Raw genomic sequence first — 18,383 nt, forward strand, 5'->3', positions numbered from 1 at the left:
TCAGCTGCTCTCAGATCAGATCAGAACACATCGAAATAAAACAACAGAGATTCACTCGACATCTTTTTATTTATTTTCCAGTTTGAAAACGAAAAGTTTGACGTTCAGTTCGTTCAGTTTTCAGTCAGACGTCTGATCAGTCTCCACGACCACGAGTCAAACACATCCTCACTGTCACAATGACAGGAAGTGATGCGTCAAACTGTGACGATGAAACCTCAGCTCCTGGGTCTGTTCCACCTCCGCTCTCCTCCGTGTCCTCTGTGCAGTGCATTGTGGGAGAATAAGTTCTGGCTGACTGATCAGGACTCAGAGTGTCAGTCACCCTGTCCCTCTGACGGAGACATGTCTCTGTCCGTCTGTCTGTCTACCGGCGGCGGTACAGGATGTCCCAAGAGTCTCTCCACTTCAGTCCTTGCAGCTGATTGGCCGACAGCTCAGGGCTGCCATAGGTCAGAGGGCAGAAGGTTCGATATGACAGGAAGACGGACAACAACACCGCCGACACGCACACACACAGTGCACGCCGATGTGTCGCTCTGCTGCAAACACACACAAATTTTACATCAACATTCATTTACTGTGTGTCTGTGTGTGTGTGTGTGTGTGTGTGTGTGTGTGTGTGTGTGTGTGTGTGTGTGTGTGTGCATACCTGAGCAGGTGAGTGTGTGTGTGCTCCAGCAGGGCGGGGCTCAGCAGGTGCAGGTAGCAGAGGGCGGGCAGGTAGTGATACAGGAAGAGAGTTTTCTCCATCAGGAGGAACGGCAGGAAGTTTACCAACCAACCACCGACACACACACAACCAAGACACACGAACTGACCCCACACACCTGGACACACACGCGCGCGCGCACACACACACACACACACACACACACACACATAGGATGATATTTAAGGAACATCTCAGGGCCAGTTTTACAAAACATCCTTTAGTCTTCTCCCTTAAGGTTTTCTTATATTTTTAAACAAGAAAAAGCCAGCAACACTCGGTGTCCTTCGTTACAAACTTTTAATACCTTGCTGGTACAGGCGATTAAACACACAGACTGGTTTCGACAAGTGTCTGCCTCAAGAAGACTGTTGTATACTGTTGTTCTGTGGCTGAGCACCTCCAGACTTTTTTCTTCTTTTTTGAGAGTGCGTGTTGTCTTTTTTCATTTTCTTATATTTTTACCTTAAGTATTAAAGGGTTTTTCTTCTATCTCAGTCTTACAACTAAGGAATTACTTTAAGTTAGTTAAACTGTGACACAAAACAAGTTAAGGATTCACAAGTGCAAACAAACAAATGGTCTCCATAGAAACTGCGAAATTGAATGGCTTTAAAATGTCTTTAAATGCCTTAATGTTTTTCACTCAACTAAGGAAACCTGTTAAAGGATTCTGTGCAACACTCTAGAGCAGGGTTGGCCACACCTGCTCTAGAGTAAGGCCCAATCCCAATACCCCCCCAGCCCTTGCCCACTACCCCTTGGCCCTCGAAATGAAGCAACGAGGGGTAGGGGTTGAACTCTTTCCCTAGGAAGTGGGACACCACTCACTACGTCACCGCGTCGGTTACGTTCACGCATACGTAACTATTTTAAGCAGGAAGCTGCGAGCCATCTACATTTCCAACCGGCATCTACAATGGAGTCTCCAGCTGAGTTCTCATTGCTGTATTCATCATGCTTCATTTGATGAACGTCAGACAACGATATGATACGTACGACAGAGGACTTCTGCTAGCTAGCTAACCAGCTAACATTACGAGCAGCATAGTTATACTAGCTAGCATCATATCGTAATATGAAAAATCCGACAATTTTGCAGAACAGGACAGATGACAGACACCAGATAGTGCGAGCGAGTTAGCTAGCTAACAAGCAACCTGACAACGGTAACGTTAGTTAGCTGACTAGCTTTCTGTCAACTCCAATCTAGACATCGTGAATAGCAATAAAAAAATGTTATGCAGTAGTACTAAGGGGTAGGGCTAAGGGGGGTATTGGGACGGGCCCTAAGTCCTTCAGCTAAGGAGAAATATACATACAAATATACAGGAAGGGTCGTACTTAAGGAGAAACCTTTAAAACATGATGATGATGAAGGAGTCTCCACATTTAAGACTAGACTTAAGACTTTCCTCTTTGATAAAGCTTATAGTTAGGGCTGGCTCAGGCTTGCCCTGTACCAGCCCCTAGTTAGGCTGACTTAGGCCTAGTTTGCCGGAGGACCCCTCTATAATACACCGGCCACCTTCTCTCCTTCTCTCCTTCTCTCTCTCTCTCTGGTATTCTATTACTGCATCTTGCTAACTCGGCCATTCTGGATGTCACTAACTCGGCTTCTTCTCCGGAGCCTTTGTGCTCCACTGTCTCTCAGATTAACTCATATCACAGCGGTGCCTGGACAGCGTGACGTGTGTGGTTGTGCTGCTGCCGTGGTCCTGCCAGATGCCTCCTGCTGCTGCTGCTGCCATCATTAGTCATTAGTCATACTTCTACTGTTATTATACACATATGACTATTGTCACACATGTATACTGCCAGATATTAATACATACTTTCAACATATTGTACCACAGTAGCCAGAACTATAACTATAATATTATTACTTTCATTAATGTTGTTGTAAGCTACTGTCATTACCTGCATCTCTCTCTCTCTCTCTCTCTCTCTCTCTCTCTCTCTCTGTCTCATTGTGTCATGTGGATTACTGTTAATTTATCATGCTGATCTGTTCTGTACGACATCTATTGCACGTCTGTCCGTCCTGGAAGAGGGATCCCTCCTCAGTTGCTCTTCCTGAGGTTTCTACCGTTTTTTCCCCGTTAAAGGGTTTTTTGGGGAGTTTTTCCTGATCAGCTGTGAGGGTCTTAAGGACAGAGGGATGTCGTATGCTGTAAAGCCCTGTGAGGCAAATTGTGATTTGTGATATTGGGCTTTATAAATAAAACTGATTGATTGAATGATTAAGTGTGTGTGTGTGTGTGTGTGTTTGTGTGAGTACCATCAGGGAGGTCTTTGAAGCCCCGCCTCCTTCTCAACAGGTAAACGGCTGCCAGCAGTTGATAGGCCAGCAGGCTGAAGTTCGCCATGCCCCATGACACAGGGTTACCAATCAGATGGATCTGAGCCTGAGACACAGACAGCCAATCAGAAGACAAAACAGGAGTGTGTACTGTGACCCTGTGTGTGTGTGTGTGTGTGTGTGTGTGTGTGTGTGTGTGTGTGTGTGTGTGTGTGTGTGTGTTACATTGGTGGAGGAGTGCAGCCAGTATGCGATGTTTGTTTCCATGGTGATCCACTCCAGTGGGGAGGAGCTGTATTTGTGCTCAGAGTCTTCCTGTTTCACCGTCAGCATCTTCCACTGTGACAATATATGACATCATCAGTCACACTGTTGCCATGGTAACACAACACGTGACATCATCAGTCACTCTGCTGCCATGGTAACACAACACGTGACATCATCAGTCACTCTGCTGCCATGGTAACACGTGACATCAGGTGCTGCTGTAGATGATCAAGTTAGTTTCATCGTTGACAATAATAAAGTTGCTGTGATCTCAATAATAAAGTTGCTGTGATCTCTGAGGAGAGGAAAATGTTTAGTCTGTGTGATCGTCACTGACGGTTTGTTCTTCTCACAGGTTCAATAAAGTTAAAACAAAACTTTGAATCAACGTTCATGTGATGCAGAGATCAAGGTGTGTTCTAATTGGATAATTAAGTGATGATGCGTTCACTGTCCCACCTGAAGTTCTAAAAATTTGGCCCAGAAGGAAATTTTTCTGTCCACGTCAATGTGAGTCGGAGAATGAAGCTCCGCCTCCCTCTCCTTCTGCTCCTGACCTGCACACACATGACAAAGAAGAAAAAATCAAACTGTACTTAAATGCATCACTGAATTCTTAAAACTAAAGACATCATGTAGTTTAGTGCCCCCACACTGAATGACCCTGATCACTACAGTCTGTGTGTCTGTGTTTAGTGATGATGTCACAGGTCAGAGGTCATACTGGTTCCATATCGGTGCTCCTCGACTGTCCATCCCAGACTGCTGCTGTGACCTTTGAACAGTTTGTCAGCGACGACCTCGAGCTGACGGAAACCCCAGTCTGGAAGAGACACGCCGCTCAGCTGCACGCACACACACACACACACACACACACACACACACACACAGAGGTCATCACCTCCTTATATGGTTACAGGAAACAGCAGTGTGCCACATGGTCACTTCCTGTCGCTACCTTGAGGACTGCTGAGGTGTTGACGTGGACCAATCGAACCTCAGAAAGGATCGTCTTCCAGGACTCTGACTCCGCCTCCCTGTTAAAGATGTCCTGCAATGAGACGAGACTTTAGACTTCCTACAGTACCTAAACGTTACAGAGAAACATTATGTGATGAGACATAAAAATATCTAAGGTACCTGAAGGTTACAGAGAAACGTAACATAACGAGACATTAAAATTACTGAATGTTATTGACAGACATCATTTAATTTTGTTATACTCCAAGACAACTCAGGCACATTGTGAGTACAGCATGTGAACACCGTGTGAATGGTAAGTGAATGCCGCGTGTATGTCGTTAGAATGCTGTGACGCCATGTGAACATTGTGTTAAGGCACTGAACACTGCATGAGCATTGTGAGAATGGAAACGGCCTGTGGACATCGTCAGAATGCTAAACTGTCCTCAGGACTTTCATTAAAGTGACTCACTCGGCTGTTTGTTCAGACATGAGACCGACATGTTAAATTGACATCACAGTAACGAGGAGTTTATACATGACGTTCACTGACAGCATGCATGCCGTGCTGGCAATGATGATGATGATGTGTTCATGATTAAGAATAAACAAAATCCTGTGCTCACCACTCTCCAAAGATTCTGTGCTGCCATGGAAACGTTAAAGTCAATGTAACCCGACACCTCCTGAGAATGAGGGCTCATGGGAGCTGCGACATCATGGCTGACAGAATAAACAACACAATAAACATCAGAATAAACAACAGACTAACACAGAAGGTGAAGAACAGCGTCAGACTTCCTGTTTCCTGCAGTGACAGAATGACTGAACGCCCAAACTACGACTCCAAGGATGCATTTCATTGACAAACAGCCAATCACGGACCTTCACAGAGATGACACTGACTGAGCTGCAGTCGAGGCTCATGGGTATTGTAGTCCTACCATTAGCTGCTAAGTGTCAGTTCTCAGATGTCGGACTGTCCCTGAATGCACTACAGCAGTCAGGTGAGAAGTTTACCTGTTGAGGAAGCGTGAGGTCATCCCATGAACCAGTTGGATGACATCCCCGTGACGGACAGGTCGAGGCGGGCTGCTGACCACCAGCTCCTGTCTGTCAGACAGAGACAGGTGAGACAGGGACTACACCTCCCAGCATACCTTGGGACAGACAGGTGACCTACCTGCCGGGGTCTTTGATGATCCACCAGTTGTTGACGTCTTTGAAGGGATAACAGGTGACCTGCTGCTGGTGAGAGCTGCCCCGCCCAGTTTCATACCTGAGCAGGAAATAGGAAGTCATGTCATTCACTCTGAACCCTGCAGCGTTCTGATTGGCTGCTGTGGCCAGTGAGCTGGCAGCACCTGATTGGATAGTTGGCTTTGTGTGAGTGGAGCCAGCATGGGACGGGCTGGGAGGCGGAGCTTCTTAAGGTCACCTGACTGCCGTATGCAACTTCCAACGGCTGACCGTGAGTGATCCTGGAGAGACCGCCCTGAAGAGAGACACGACCACCAATCAATCAATCAATCAATCAATCAATCAATCAATCAATCAATCAATAAATTAATCAAGCAGTCAGTGTTAAGTGTCAGTAGGACAGATATGTCTCATGTTTGGTCATGTTAACATATAAAAATTGCAGTGACATCATCTTAAAAGCTCACTGGATGATTTAATCAGCAACCAATCAGAGGAACATCTGCACTTCATAAGCTGTAATGCGTAGTGCACGTGGTGTGCAAGCTAGTATACGTAACACACATAATGTACGACGTACAGTACAGGCCAAAAGTTTGGACACACCTTCTCATTCAATGCGTTTTCTTTATTTTCATGACTATTTACATTGTAGATTCTCACTGAAGGCATCAAAACTATGAATGAACACATGTGGAGTTATGTACTTAACAAAAAAAGGTGAAATAACTGAAAACATGTTTTATATTCTAGTTTCTTCAAAATAGCCACCCTTTGCTCTGATTACTGCTTTGCACACTCTTGGCATTTGTTTGAGAAGGTGTGTCCAAACTTTTGGCCTGTACTGTATATATAGTATATGTTGTGTAGTATATGTAGTGTATGACGTAATATAGGTAGTGTATGATGTAGTATATGTAGTGTATGACGTAGTATAGGTAGTGTATGATGTAGTATAGGTAGTGTATGATGTAGTATATGTAGTGTATGACGTAGTATAGGTAGTGTATGATGTAGTATATGTAGTGTATGATGTAGTATAGGTAGTGTATGGTGTATAGGTAGTGTATGATGTAGTATATGTAGTGTATGATGTAGTATAGGTAGTGTATGGTGTATAGGTAGTGTATGATGTAGTATATGTAGTGTATGATGTAGTATAGGTAGTGTATGATGTAGTATAGGTAGTGTATGATGTAGTATAGGTAGTGTATGGTGTAGTATAGGTAGTGTATGGTGTAGTATAGGTAGTGTATGATGTAGTATAGGTAGTGTATGGTGTAGTATAGGTAGTGTATGGTGTAGTATAGGTAGTGTATGATGTAGTATATGTAGTGTATGGTGTAGTATAGGTAGTGTATGATGTAGTATAGGTAGTGTATGGTGTAGTATAGGTAGTGTATGATGTAGTATAGGTAGTGTATGGTGTAGTATAGGTAGTGTATGGTGTAGTATAGGTAGTGTATGATGTAGTATAGGTAGTGTATGGTGTAGTATAGGTAGTGTATGATGTAGTATAGGTAGTGTATGGTGTAGTATAGGTAGTGTATGATGTAGTATAGGTAGTGTATGATGTAGTATAGGTAGTGTATGGTGTATAGGTAGTGTATGGTGTAGTATAGGTAGTGTATGGTGTAGTATAGGTAGTGTATGATGTAGTATAGGTAGTGTATGGTGTAGTATAGGTAGTGTATGGTGTAGTATAGGTAGTGTATGATGTAGTATATGTAGTGTATGACGTAGTATAGGTAGTGTATGGTGTAGTATAGGTAGTGTATGATGTAGTATAGGTAGTGTATGATGTAGTATATGTAGTGTATGACGTAGTATAGGTAGTGTATGATGTAGTATATGTAGTGTATGATGTAGTATAGGTAGTGTATGATGTAGTATATGTAGTGTATGACGTAGTATAGGTAGTGTATGGTGTAGTATAGGTAGTGTATGATGTAGTATAGGTAGTGTATGATGTAGTATATGTAGTGTATGATGTAGTATATGTAGTGTATGACGTAGTATAGGTAGTGTATGATGTAGTATAGGTAGTGTATGATGTAGTATATGTAGTGTATGATGTAGTATAGGTGTATATGTGTGTATAAATACAGTCTAGTAAATGTAGTGTATGACGTACACGTATAGTATAGGATCCTTTGGAGGTTTGATGGTGGTGGAAGGAGCATGCTATTAACGGATTGTATTAATGGATGTGGCTTTGACTTAGATATGATGACGGGTAAAGGGTCAGTTTTAGTACTGAGCTTTAGAGGTATGGGCCGGTGTGTATTTGTGTGTGTTTTTTACCTCCAGACTGGCCTGGAAGGCAGAGCTCATCAGCTGGTCATGTGGTCCGCTGCGGTGCAGGAGAGTCAGGTGGATGTAGAACCAGAACACGTAGAGAAGAACAGGAACCACCAACAGACACACAACACGACACACACACTGCACACACACACTCAGCTGTGCACACACATACCACACACACACACACACACACACACAGATGTCATTTTTAAATAAACACAACACACTCTTCAGAGTTTCTTCATTACAAATTGGCCAATTCTCAGATGTCGGAGTGTCCTTGAATGCAGCAGAGTTTGTACAGTGAAATAAGTGATGATGATGATGATGATGATGATGTGTCACATTTATGAACTCAAACTCATCAGTGAGCTGATGGATGATGTCATGATGATGCCATACTGCTGTACCTGCAGGTTGAACATGTCTGTGTTCTCTGAGCGCGCTCAGTGTGACTCACATGACTGACTGTTCGGTCTCCAATCAGCTGCCAGGTGTGCAGAGAGGCCACGCCCAACAGCAGCAGGTAGGAGAACACACCCATATACTTCACCCTGACACACACACACACACACACTTCAGTGTTTCACAGGTGAAGAAACACACTGACTGCTTGTTATATATTGTTGTTGTTGTTGTTGTCATCAGCGTCTCACCCGACAGCTGCAGCACACGAAGCTCCAGAGATGAACAGCCAACAGTATCTGAACCAGCTGAGGAGACACAACATACACCTGTCACACCTGAGTCTCACCTGTCGGCAGTCACACCTGAGTCTCACCTGTCGGCAGTCACACCTGAGTCTCACCTGTCAGGAGCGTTGTGGAATCTCAGGTAGGAGAAGAACGCCAACAACACGAAGAAGATGAGAACAGACTCCAGTAACATGAAACGTGATTGGACGATCAGAGAGTTCTCTGGAAAAACAACAGACACATTTGATCCTGTTCATGTTGGTTCCTGAACGTCCCACATTGATTTTACTCCCTGAATGCCCCACACTCACTTAAGTTCCCAAACTTCCCATGTTTATTTAATTCATTGAATGCCTCAGGTGTGTGTGAGCTCCTGAACGCCCCGTCTGCAGAGTTGAAACATTTTCAGGATGATGTGACATCGTCTGAATTAACGGTGTCTGATCCTCAGACAGAACTACACTACTCAAAACCATGAAGGGAACATTTAAATCACACATCCCAGATCTGGATGAATGAAATATTCCAGATGAAAATCTTTACTGATTACATAGTGTAATTCCTTGAGAACAAAATAATGTGAGAACAATCCATGGAAACCAAAATCATTAACTCATTCAGGACTGGATTCAGAATCAAACCTAAAATCAACGTGGAAAAATCACAGGCTGATCCAACTTGTGTGAATTTCCTCAGGACAACTCATGATGTGGCTCAGTAGTTTGTATGGCCTCCACGTGGCTGGATACACTCCCTACAACGTCTGGGCTCCTGATGAGACGACGGATGGTCTCCTGGGGGATCTCCTCCTAGACCTGGATCAGGGCATCAGTCAGGTCCTGAACAGTCTGTGGTGCCATGTGGCGGCTGTGGATGCTACGATACATGATGTCCCAAAGGTGCTCGATCAGATTCAGGTCTGGGGAACGGGCAGGCCATTCATTCAAATAAACACAAGAAGCGTGTGCTCTAGAGAAAGGATCAGCACTCAGTGAATAACCTCCTAAGCCCTATGACAAGCTAATATGGCAAGGCTTAACTATACAGACCAGTGAGCAGTGATAACTAGCATGTCTTTGGGGTCATCAGGTGGGAACCTCCTTTCACCAGTGTTTCGTCTAGTTGGTCCCACGACACCTCCAGGAGGCTAGACAGTGATCTCTGGCGTCCCAGAGACACTCCCCTAATGCCAGGTCTCACTGCTCCCCACACCAACCCAACAACCTCCTTTACCTTACTTACACATGGCTTTCTCAGCCCAAACAGCACTGCCACCTTCAACAAACCCAGGCTCCGTACATGCGAGCTCCAGGTAGAGACAGTGCTGATACTACCTTTCCTAGCACATTCACCATACTCTATTTCACACGCTGCATAGCATAACTACAATATAAGCTAAAGTTAAAGGAGCTAAATGAACTCACAGGATTGGCAAACACACTCACCTTGCAGCATGGCCTCAAACAAAATGGATTCAAATAGGCCACTCCCACACTTAAATAACCTTCCTCTTCCTGGATTTCCTCCTGAGAGGAAGTGGATCTCTCCACCTGATCTCAAGGAGTTATGTGCCCTGCTTAGTAGTTCCCCCTGCTGGCCCCAACTGACATTATTTCTTCTCTTATAGATAAACTGGCTGGTTCTTGCTGCTTCATCTGACATTTCCCTCACTGTCTTCTCCTCAAACTCTGTCCCCGCACTCCGAGTTCCCCCAGGAGCGAGACAGTTGATCTTGCTATGAATCCCCTACACCCCACTTCCACTGGACAAATCCTAGTCTTCCATCCTCGCTGCTCAGCTTCTGCTCCTAAGTCTGCATATCTAAGCTTTTTTCTTTCATAGGCTTCTTCCACTGAGTCTTCCCAAGGAACTGTCAGCTCAATGAAATAAACTATCCGTTGACTCACTGACCACAACACTAAATCAGGCCTCTGCTTGAATTGCTGAATTACTGAAACTCCTATCCTTAACACCTTCTGAATTCACCTGTCTTCGTTTCCCTTTGATGCCTGCAGCTAAACATTTCAACACCTGATTATGTCGCCATGTATATCGGCCTTGTGACAAGCTAACTTTACAGCCTGACAAAATATGCTTTAAGGTTGCAGTACCTGAACACAATGGGCATGATGGGTCCTCCTTTACCCAGTTTTAGGTTCTGGGGGGTTGGTAACACATCGTATGTAGCCCCTACCAGGAATCTAATACGATTCTCCTCCATACTCCACAGGTCCCTCCAACTAAGCTTCCTCTTCTCTACACTTTCCCAATTCAACCACTGTCTCTGCTTAGCCTGGGCCACTACCTTTGCACCCCTTAATATCTCCTCCTGTCTACATATCTGTTCTACAACCAGCTTTCTTTTATCTTTGAGACCTGCTGTATTCCATACCGGTTTGCTTGAGCCAAGCCCCAGGCCTCCCCGGCCAAACTGAACATTACCTACAATCTCTGCATGCCTAAGAGCTGCCTCTGCCTCCTGAACTGCCGATCTTGGGTTCCACTTCCTCCCCTTGGTTGGATTTGGAACCACACTCCTGACTACCACGTCCTTACTCCCAGATAACAACAGCTCTGTCCTGACCTTGGTACATTTAAATTCCTCTGTTAAACTAGATACTGGCAGCTGTAAGACCTAATATATATTTAGATTGCTTCTCCCCAATTTCTCTTCAAGAATTGACCGCAGTGATTTCTTCATCTAAATCATCAACGTGTCTCTTAGACCCCATCCCAACTAGGCTACTTAAGGAGGTCTTTCCTTTAGTTAACACTCATATATTAGATATGATCAATATATCCTTATTAACAGGCTATGTACCACAGTCTTTTAAGGTAGCTGTAATTAAACCTCTACTAAAAAAGCCCACCCTGGATCCAGAGGTGTTAGCCAACTATAGACCAATATCTAATCTTCCCTTTATGTCAAAGATCCTTGAGAAAGTAGTCGCAGACCAGCTGTGTGATTTTCTCCATGATAATAATCTATTTGAGGAATTTCAGTCAGGATTTAGAGTGCATCATAGCACTGAGACAGCACTAGTTAAAATTACAAATGACCTTCTGATTGCTTCAGACAAAGGACTCGTCTCTGTACTTGTTTTATTAGATCTTAGTGCGGCGTTTGACACAATTGACCATCAAATTCTACTGCTGAGACTGGATCACTTAATTGGCCTAAAAGGTTCTGCACTGAGCTGGTTTAAATCTTATTTATCTGATCGTTTTCAGTTTGTTCACGTTCATAATGAATCATCCTTACGTACCAAAGTTTGTTTTGGAGTTCAAGGTTCTGTGCTCGACCAATCCTATTTACTCTATATATGCTTCCTTTTAGGTAACATCATTAGAATCACTCTATAAATTTCCATTGTTATGGATGATACTCAGTTGTATTTATCGATGAAGCCAGAAGAAAGTAATCAATTAACTAAACTCCATAACTGCCTTAAAGACATAAAAACTTGGATGAGCACCAATTTCCTGATGTTAAATTCAGACAGAACTGAAGTTATTGTTCTTGGCCCCAAACAACTCAGAGACTCTTTATCTGATGACATAGTTTCTCTAGATGGCATTGCTCTGGCCTCTAGCACTACCGTAAGAAACCTCGGAGTAACATTTGATCAAGATTTGTCTTTTAATTCTCATTTAAAACAAACCTCACGGACTGCATTTTTTCATCTGTGTAATATTGTGAAAATTAGGCCTATCCTGACCCGAAAAGATGCAGAAAAATTGGTCCACGCTTTTGTTACCTCAAGGCTGGATTACTGTAACTCTCTATTATCAGGTAGCTCTAGTAAGTCCTTAAAAACTCTCCAGCTAATTCAGAATGCAGCAGCACGTGTACTAACAGGAACTAAGAAACGCGATCATATCTCTCCTGTTTTAGCTTCTCTGCACTGGCTCCCTGTAAAATCCAGAATTGAATTTAAAATCCTACTGTTAACTTATAAAGCTCTAAATGGTCAAGCTCCGTCATATCTTAGAGAGCTCATAGTGCCATATTATCCCTCCAGAACACTGCGCTCTGAGAACGCAGGGTTACTCGTGGTCCCTAAAGTCTCCAAAAGTAGATCAGGAGCCAGAGCCTTCAGCTATCAGGCTCCTCTCCTGTGGAATCATCTTCCTGTTACGGTCCGGGAGGCAGACACCGTCTCCACATTTAAGACTAGACTTAAGACTTTCCTCTTTGATAAAGCTTATAGTTAGGGCTGGCTCAGGCTTGCCCTGTACCAGAGGGATGTCGTATGCTGTAAAGCCCTGGGAGGCAAATTGTGATTTGTGATATTGGGCTTTATAAATAAAATTGATTGATTGATTGAAGTGTCCCTTTTCCATACAATGCAACACTACCTAGGCACCTAGGAGCACCCAACCACTTCCTAATATAGGAGCTAACTGACCTTTCAATTCTCTCCACAACAGATATTGGAATTTCGTAAATTGACAGTGGCCACATTAACCTAGGATATAGCCCAAATTGCACCACAACTTCAACTTTCCTGGAAGTTCTGATTTATCTGTTCTATCCAATCCTCCAGCCACATCTTTTCTAAATTTCACCACCTGTTCCTCATCATTCAACTCCACATTGTACCTCCTACCTAAGCTCTTTACTGACTTTCCCCTAATTGTTGGGATGTCCTCATCATCTATGACAAACTTCCTATCACTTAACTTCCCTCTACGTATCGAGATGCTTCTAGATTTACTAGGCTTGATCTTCATGCTGGCCCACTTGAGGTTCTTATTTACCTTCTCTAGTAGCCTCTTTGTACATGGCATTGTTGTGGTCACCAGTGTCATGTGTAATTGTAATTTCATTTTCTCTGTGTATTCTTTGTGTTTTCAAATACTTCAGAATGTCTAGACCTCTTAACCTCACACCTAGATACAAAATCCTGCAGGATATGCCAGGTGTGAAACACACCCTAGGGGGTTGGAGCCAATACCTGTGGCAGATGAAAGAGTTCGAAAACAATGGGTAGGGGCTCTGCTCCCTGCCGCAGACAGAAGGGTGTGAAACACACTGTAAGAGGCGTTCCTCAGGTATAAATGTTTAGGCTTTCCTATGCTCTGGGTCTTTCGTCATTTTGACCGCTCGTGTGATGACTAACCTTTTCTTTGCAAAGACAATAAAAAAAAGACCTTGTCGGCCGGCAGAAGTCTCTATTTCATTATTCACCAGCAGCACAGAATTTCCACAACACATGTCATCCATGTAAGCCCTAACTGGTGGAAGATGCAACCCGTTCTGCCGTCTCTCTCCACCTACCACCCACTTTTGGCCAAGCCCTGATGATTATTTCCATCGCCATAGTAAATACTAGTGGAGAAATTATACACCCTGCCATGATGCCTATTTCTAGCCTCTGCCAACCTGTTGTGAAGCCTGCTGTACTTATACACAACCTAATATCCTGAAAATATGCTTTCACTAAGTTAACAACTACCTGTGGCACTCTGAAGTAGTCAAACGCACTCCAAATGAGGCTATGCGGTACTGAACCAAACGCATTTGCAAGATCTAAAAATATTTCATGCAGGTCCCTTTTGTTAATCTTCGCTGCCTGAATCTGGTGCCAGATCATGCTAGTATGCTCTAAACACCCTGAAAAACCTGGTATTCCTGCCTTCTGCACCATGGTATCTATTAAGCTATTCCTTTCTAAGTAGCTAGCTAATCTCTGCGCTACTACACTAAGGAAAATCTTCCCCTCTACATTCAAGAGAGAAATCATCCGGAACTGGCTAAGGTCCACAGACTCCTTCTCCTTAGGAATGAGGACACCCCCTGCCCTACGCCATGCTCTTGGTATAATTTGCTTCTCCCAAACTATTCTTAGCTGTTTCCACAACAATTTAAGTATATCAGGTGCACAGTCAATAGCATCAATGCCTTCGTCATCCAGGAGCTGCTGACACACTCCAGCCACATGAGGCCAGGTCCTGCATCAGAGGGAACCCTGGGCCCACTGCACCAGCATATGGTCTGACAGTGGGTCTGAGGATCTCATCCCAGTATCTAACAGCAGTCAGGGTACCTCTGGCTAGCACATGGAGGTCTGTGCGGCCCTCCAAGGATCTGCCTCCCCAGACCATCACTGACCCACCACCAAACCGGTCATGCTGGAAGATGTTGCAGGCAGCAGAAGTTCTCCATGCCGTCTCCAGACTCTGTCACGTCTGTCACATGTGCTTGATTCACAATCAGTGTTGCTTCCTAACTGGACAGGTTGATATCCCAGGAGTTCGACTGACCTTGAGTTACACTGTGATGATTATGTGTTCCTTTTATTTGTTTGAGCAGCGTATATTTGTAACCATCAGCTGTAGGTGACGTCACTGTTTCCTCCAGGTGTGCGTCGAGTTTACTCACCCAGCAGCAGCAGCAGTGAAGCTCCCAGAGCCGACAGGTGAGAAAACTTCAGCTCCAGAGTCAACAGGTAAACCAGAGGGACACAGAGGGCTCCACACAGAGCGGGCAGCAGCCGCAGACTCCACACGCTCAAACTGCTGGGATACTCTGTACGACAAAACAAACACACCCACACTGCAGAGATACTCCGTTCTACAAAACAAACACACCCACCAAAACCAGTTCAGACCAGTTTTAACTGGTTCAGACTGGTGTGGAGGGCTGGGTGGTGTTTACAGTACCTGCTCCGATTCTGTTCCACACAAAGTTTCCGTCGAATCCTCCCAGGTATGCTGCAAAACACACACACACACACACACACACACACACAGGAGTGACATCATCACACAGGTTTGTGACATCATCACAGGTAGCACCATGTAGGACTGTGTGGTTGTCGTGGTAACTGACCTCCAAGGGCCAGGATCATGTGACCAAGCGGCGGACCGCTGTCATCGATGAAGAAAACTCTCTTCATGTAGAGAGACACAAACTGACCGTAGTACACCTCATCGAACCTGCACACACACACACACACACACACACACACACACACACACACACACACACATTTAAAATGAAATCAAACCTCAGACGTCTGATTGTCTTTAAACTCACTGTTCAGTGTTTTTAAAAAATATTGTGTCTTTTACTGTAAATGTTGTGTGTATGATGTGTGTGTGTGTGTGTGTGTGTGCAGGTGTATAAAACAAACACACTCACACCACAGCATTGGGGTAACTGAGGCGGCTCAGTCGGGTCCAGAGGGACAGCAGGGACACCAGCAGCAGGACCACATCCACCTGAGCCGTCACCACCAGGGGGAGCTGCATCATTGACACCTGAGACAGGTGAGACACACACACAAGTGAGATACACACACAGGTGAGACACACACACAGGTGAGACACACACACAAGTGAGACACACACACTAACGAGACACACACACAAGTGAGACACACACACTAACGAGACACACACACAGGTGAGACACACACACTAACGAGACACACACACAAGTGAGACACACAGGTGAGACACACAGGTGAGACACACACACAAGTGAGACACACAGGTGAGACACACACACAGGTGAGACACACACAGGTGAGACACACACACAGGTGAGACACACACACACACACACAGGTGAGACACACACACACAGGTGAGACACACACACAGGTGAGACACACACACACAGGTGAGACACACAGGTGAGACACACACACAGGTGAGACACACACACAAGTGAGACACACACACACAGGTGAGACACACACACAGGTGAGACACACACACAAGTGAGACACACAGGTGAGACACACACACAGGTGAGACACACAGGTGAGACACACAGGTGAGACACACACACAGGTGAGACACACACACACACACACACAGGTGAGACACACACACAGGTGAGACACACACACAGGTGAGACACACACACACAGGTGAGACACACACACACAAGTGAGACACACACACAGGTGAGACACACACACAAGTGAGACACACACACACAGGTGAGACACACACACAGGTGAGACACACGGGTGAGACACACACACAAGTGAGACACACACACAAGTGAGACACACACACACACAAGTGAGACACACACACAGGTGAGACACACACACACACACAAGTGAGACACACACACACACACAAGTGAGACACACACACAGGTGAGACACACACACACACAGGTGAGACACACACACACAGGTGAGACAATTCTGACTTGGTGTTATCAAAAACATAATAATAATAATAATCTAATCTAACTAACTGCTTAATCAATTAATCGATTAATCATTTGCGATGCTTTAATAAACTCTGTGACGTCATCACTTCAGAGGGACTCAAACACAGTGTAACCCTGGAATCAACGATAAATACGGTCCTTGAACGCATCACAGGAAAACATCTGATCAATCTCCGATAACGTGATCGATCAGTTTGAGCAGATAAAAAGGTTGTGACGCATGTAAACATCAAAGGAAGTTAATAACAGTGATGACGTCACAGATCAGCTGCAGTCTGTTTATATTTATATTTGATATTTATCACGTGAGCAGCTGCAGATTGAAACTCAGGGAGCTGAGCTAAATACCGTTAGCAGCCTTTAGCATTAGCCTCACTGTTAGCCGGTAGCTCTCAGAGTTCCGTTACATCCCCGCTGTCTAAAACTCACCTGGTGACGTCACAGTGTGCGTTTTGACCCGACCATCCTGTCGGTCACCTTCCGACTGTCCGCTCCTCCGGTGTTCGGCGGGTCTTCTTCCGTTTTTTTTCTCCGGTTTGTTTTGAGCAGCGGCCGCTCGATGCTTCCGGTGTTTGACTGCTGCTGCCTGCTCACTGAGCCGCTCGATGCTTCCGGTGTTTGACTGCTGCTGCCTGCAGCTTTATTCACACAGCAGGGCGACTCTTCACACAGCAATACAGTATAAACCATAATAAAGAAAAGAGACAAAAATATATTATAAAAGTGAAATTAATTACTGAATGATTTACAATAAAAAAATCACTTTTAAAAACAGTAAAACTGCAGGAAAGAGGTGCAAAAATATAAAGATGTAAATGGAATTTAAAAATACGTTTGCAGTCATTACAGGTGCAGCAGTCATTACAGGTGGAGCAGTCATTACAGGTGGAGCAGGGGTCAGAGGGGTCAACATATCACATTTGTTTCATTTTTATTGTCCTTTTTTTGGTTTTGTTTTCTGTTTTCTAAATGCTCTGTATCTTTATTATTCTGTTCAGATATGTTTATATAAAAAAAATCTCTGTTCATTAAATATTTTTTGTAATATTTTAAAAACATCACTCTTTGTTGTTGTTGTTGTTGTTCATAAGAGCAAGATATGAACAGTTTGTATTTTTTTTTAATTTTTTGTTTAATTTTTTGTGTTTCTTTCAAACGTCTATTTTTACTTTATTGTAAGAGTTGTGAACGTGTGTGTCTTGATATTATAACGATTACAGTTAATGATTTCAGCTCTGCAGTATTATTGTGTTGTGATTTTTTACCTGATAAAAATAAAGTGTTTCAAACTTTGGAGTCAGATCAAACTCATCAGATCTTTGTAGTTTCAGCTGTGACTGAAGAACCCTTGCACACAGTAAAAACACATGTCATGGTGTCCGCTGAAGTTTATTACGTAAATGTGACAGTTTGTTTTGTTATTGATCAACACACTGATCACAGATCTGTGTCAGGCCTCTGTTTGCTCCATGATAGCTAAATGCTAACTGCTGTTAGCAGCTCCATATAATGATTATCAATAACAAAGCAAACTTAATAAACTGATCACATTCAGGACGGCTGACGTTAGATAATGTTTCCTGTTATTGTCAGGGGGCGGAGCTAATCACCAAATAATTATAAATCTTGACCTTCATGACTTTGTGGTGCTTTTTACGTTATCAGTGAACTAAGTTAACATTTGTACTTTGTTAAACAAACGTTAGCCTGCAGACACTCTCATTAATCTGGAGATAAAAC

The 18,383-nt window shown here is 44.0% G+C and overlaps 1 protein-coding gene across 3 annotated transcripts; it reads right to left on the reverse strand.

Moving 5' to 3' along the window:
* Positions 1-50: 50 nt before the first annotated feature.
* Positions 51-17,376, reverse strand: pomt1 (protein-O-mannosyltransferase 1). 3 transcript variants are annotated; one of them, XM_049579720.1, is made up of 20 exons: positions 17,121-17,376; positions 15,591-15,709; positions 15,279-15,385; positions 15,110-15,160; positions 14,829-14,975; positions 8,557-8,665; positions 8,405-8,461; positions 8,209-8,302; positions 7,749-7,904; positions 5,609-5,739; positions 5,428-5,523; positions 5,265-5,357; positions 4,871-4,967; positions 4,240-4,332; positions 4,006-4,126; positions 3,741-3,838; positions 3,240-3,353; positions 2,994-3,120; positions 653-830; positions 51-539 (listed from the first exon to the last, which is right to left on the reverse strand). In XM_049579720.1, exons 1-20 carry the CDS (start codon positions 17,331-17,333, stop codon positions 368-370), a joined length of 2,373 nt encoding a protein of 790 aa, XP_049435677.1. In that variant the 5' UTR covers positions 17,334-17,376; the 3' UTR covers positions 51-367. The 3 variants fall into 3 exon arrangements, with proteins under 3 accessions (XP_049435677.1, XP_049435676.1, XP_049435678.1); XM_049579719.1 differs by having other exon boundaries at positions 51-542; positions 17,121-17,371; XM_049579721.1 differs by having other exon boundaries at positions 51-542; positions 17,073-17,246.
* Between the last annotated feature and the right edge of the window lie 1,007 nt (positions 17,377-18,383).

Source organism: Epinephelus fuscoguttatus, linkage group LG6 (genome assembly GCF_011397635.1).
Source record: "Epinephelus fuscoguttatus linkage group LG6, E.fuscoguttatus.final_Chr_v1".
NCBI lineage: Eukaryota > Metazoa > Chordata > Actinopteri > Perciformes > Serranidae > Epinephelus > Epinephelus fuscoguttatus.

Excerpts from the sequence above, each read along its gene's own strand:
- pomt1 (XM_049579719.1), bottom strand. The coding sequence starts at position 17,333 with ATGGTTTATACTGTATTGCTGTGTGAAGAGTCGCCCTGCTGTGTGAAT. Across the intron at positions 15,386-15,590 it reads AGTTACCCCAATGCTGTGGT|GTTCGATGAGGTGTACTACG; the intron begins GTGAGTGTGTTT and ends GTGTGTGTGCAG. Across the intron at positions 8,462-8,556 it reads TTCCACAACGCTCCTGACAG|CTGGTTCAGATACTGTTGGC; the intron begins GTGAGACTCAGG and ends GTGTCTCCTCAG.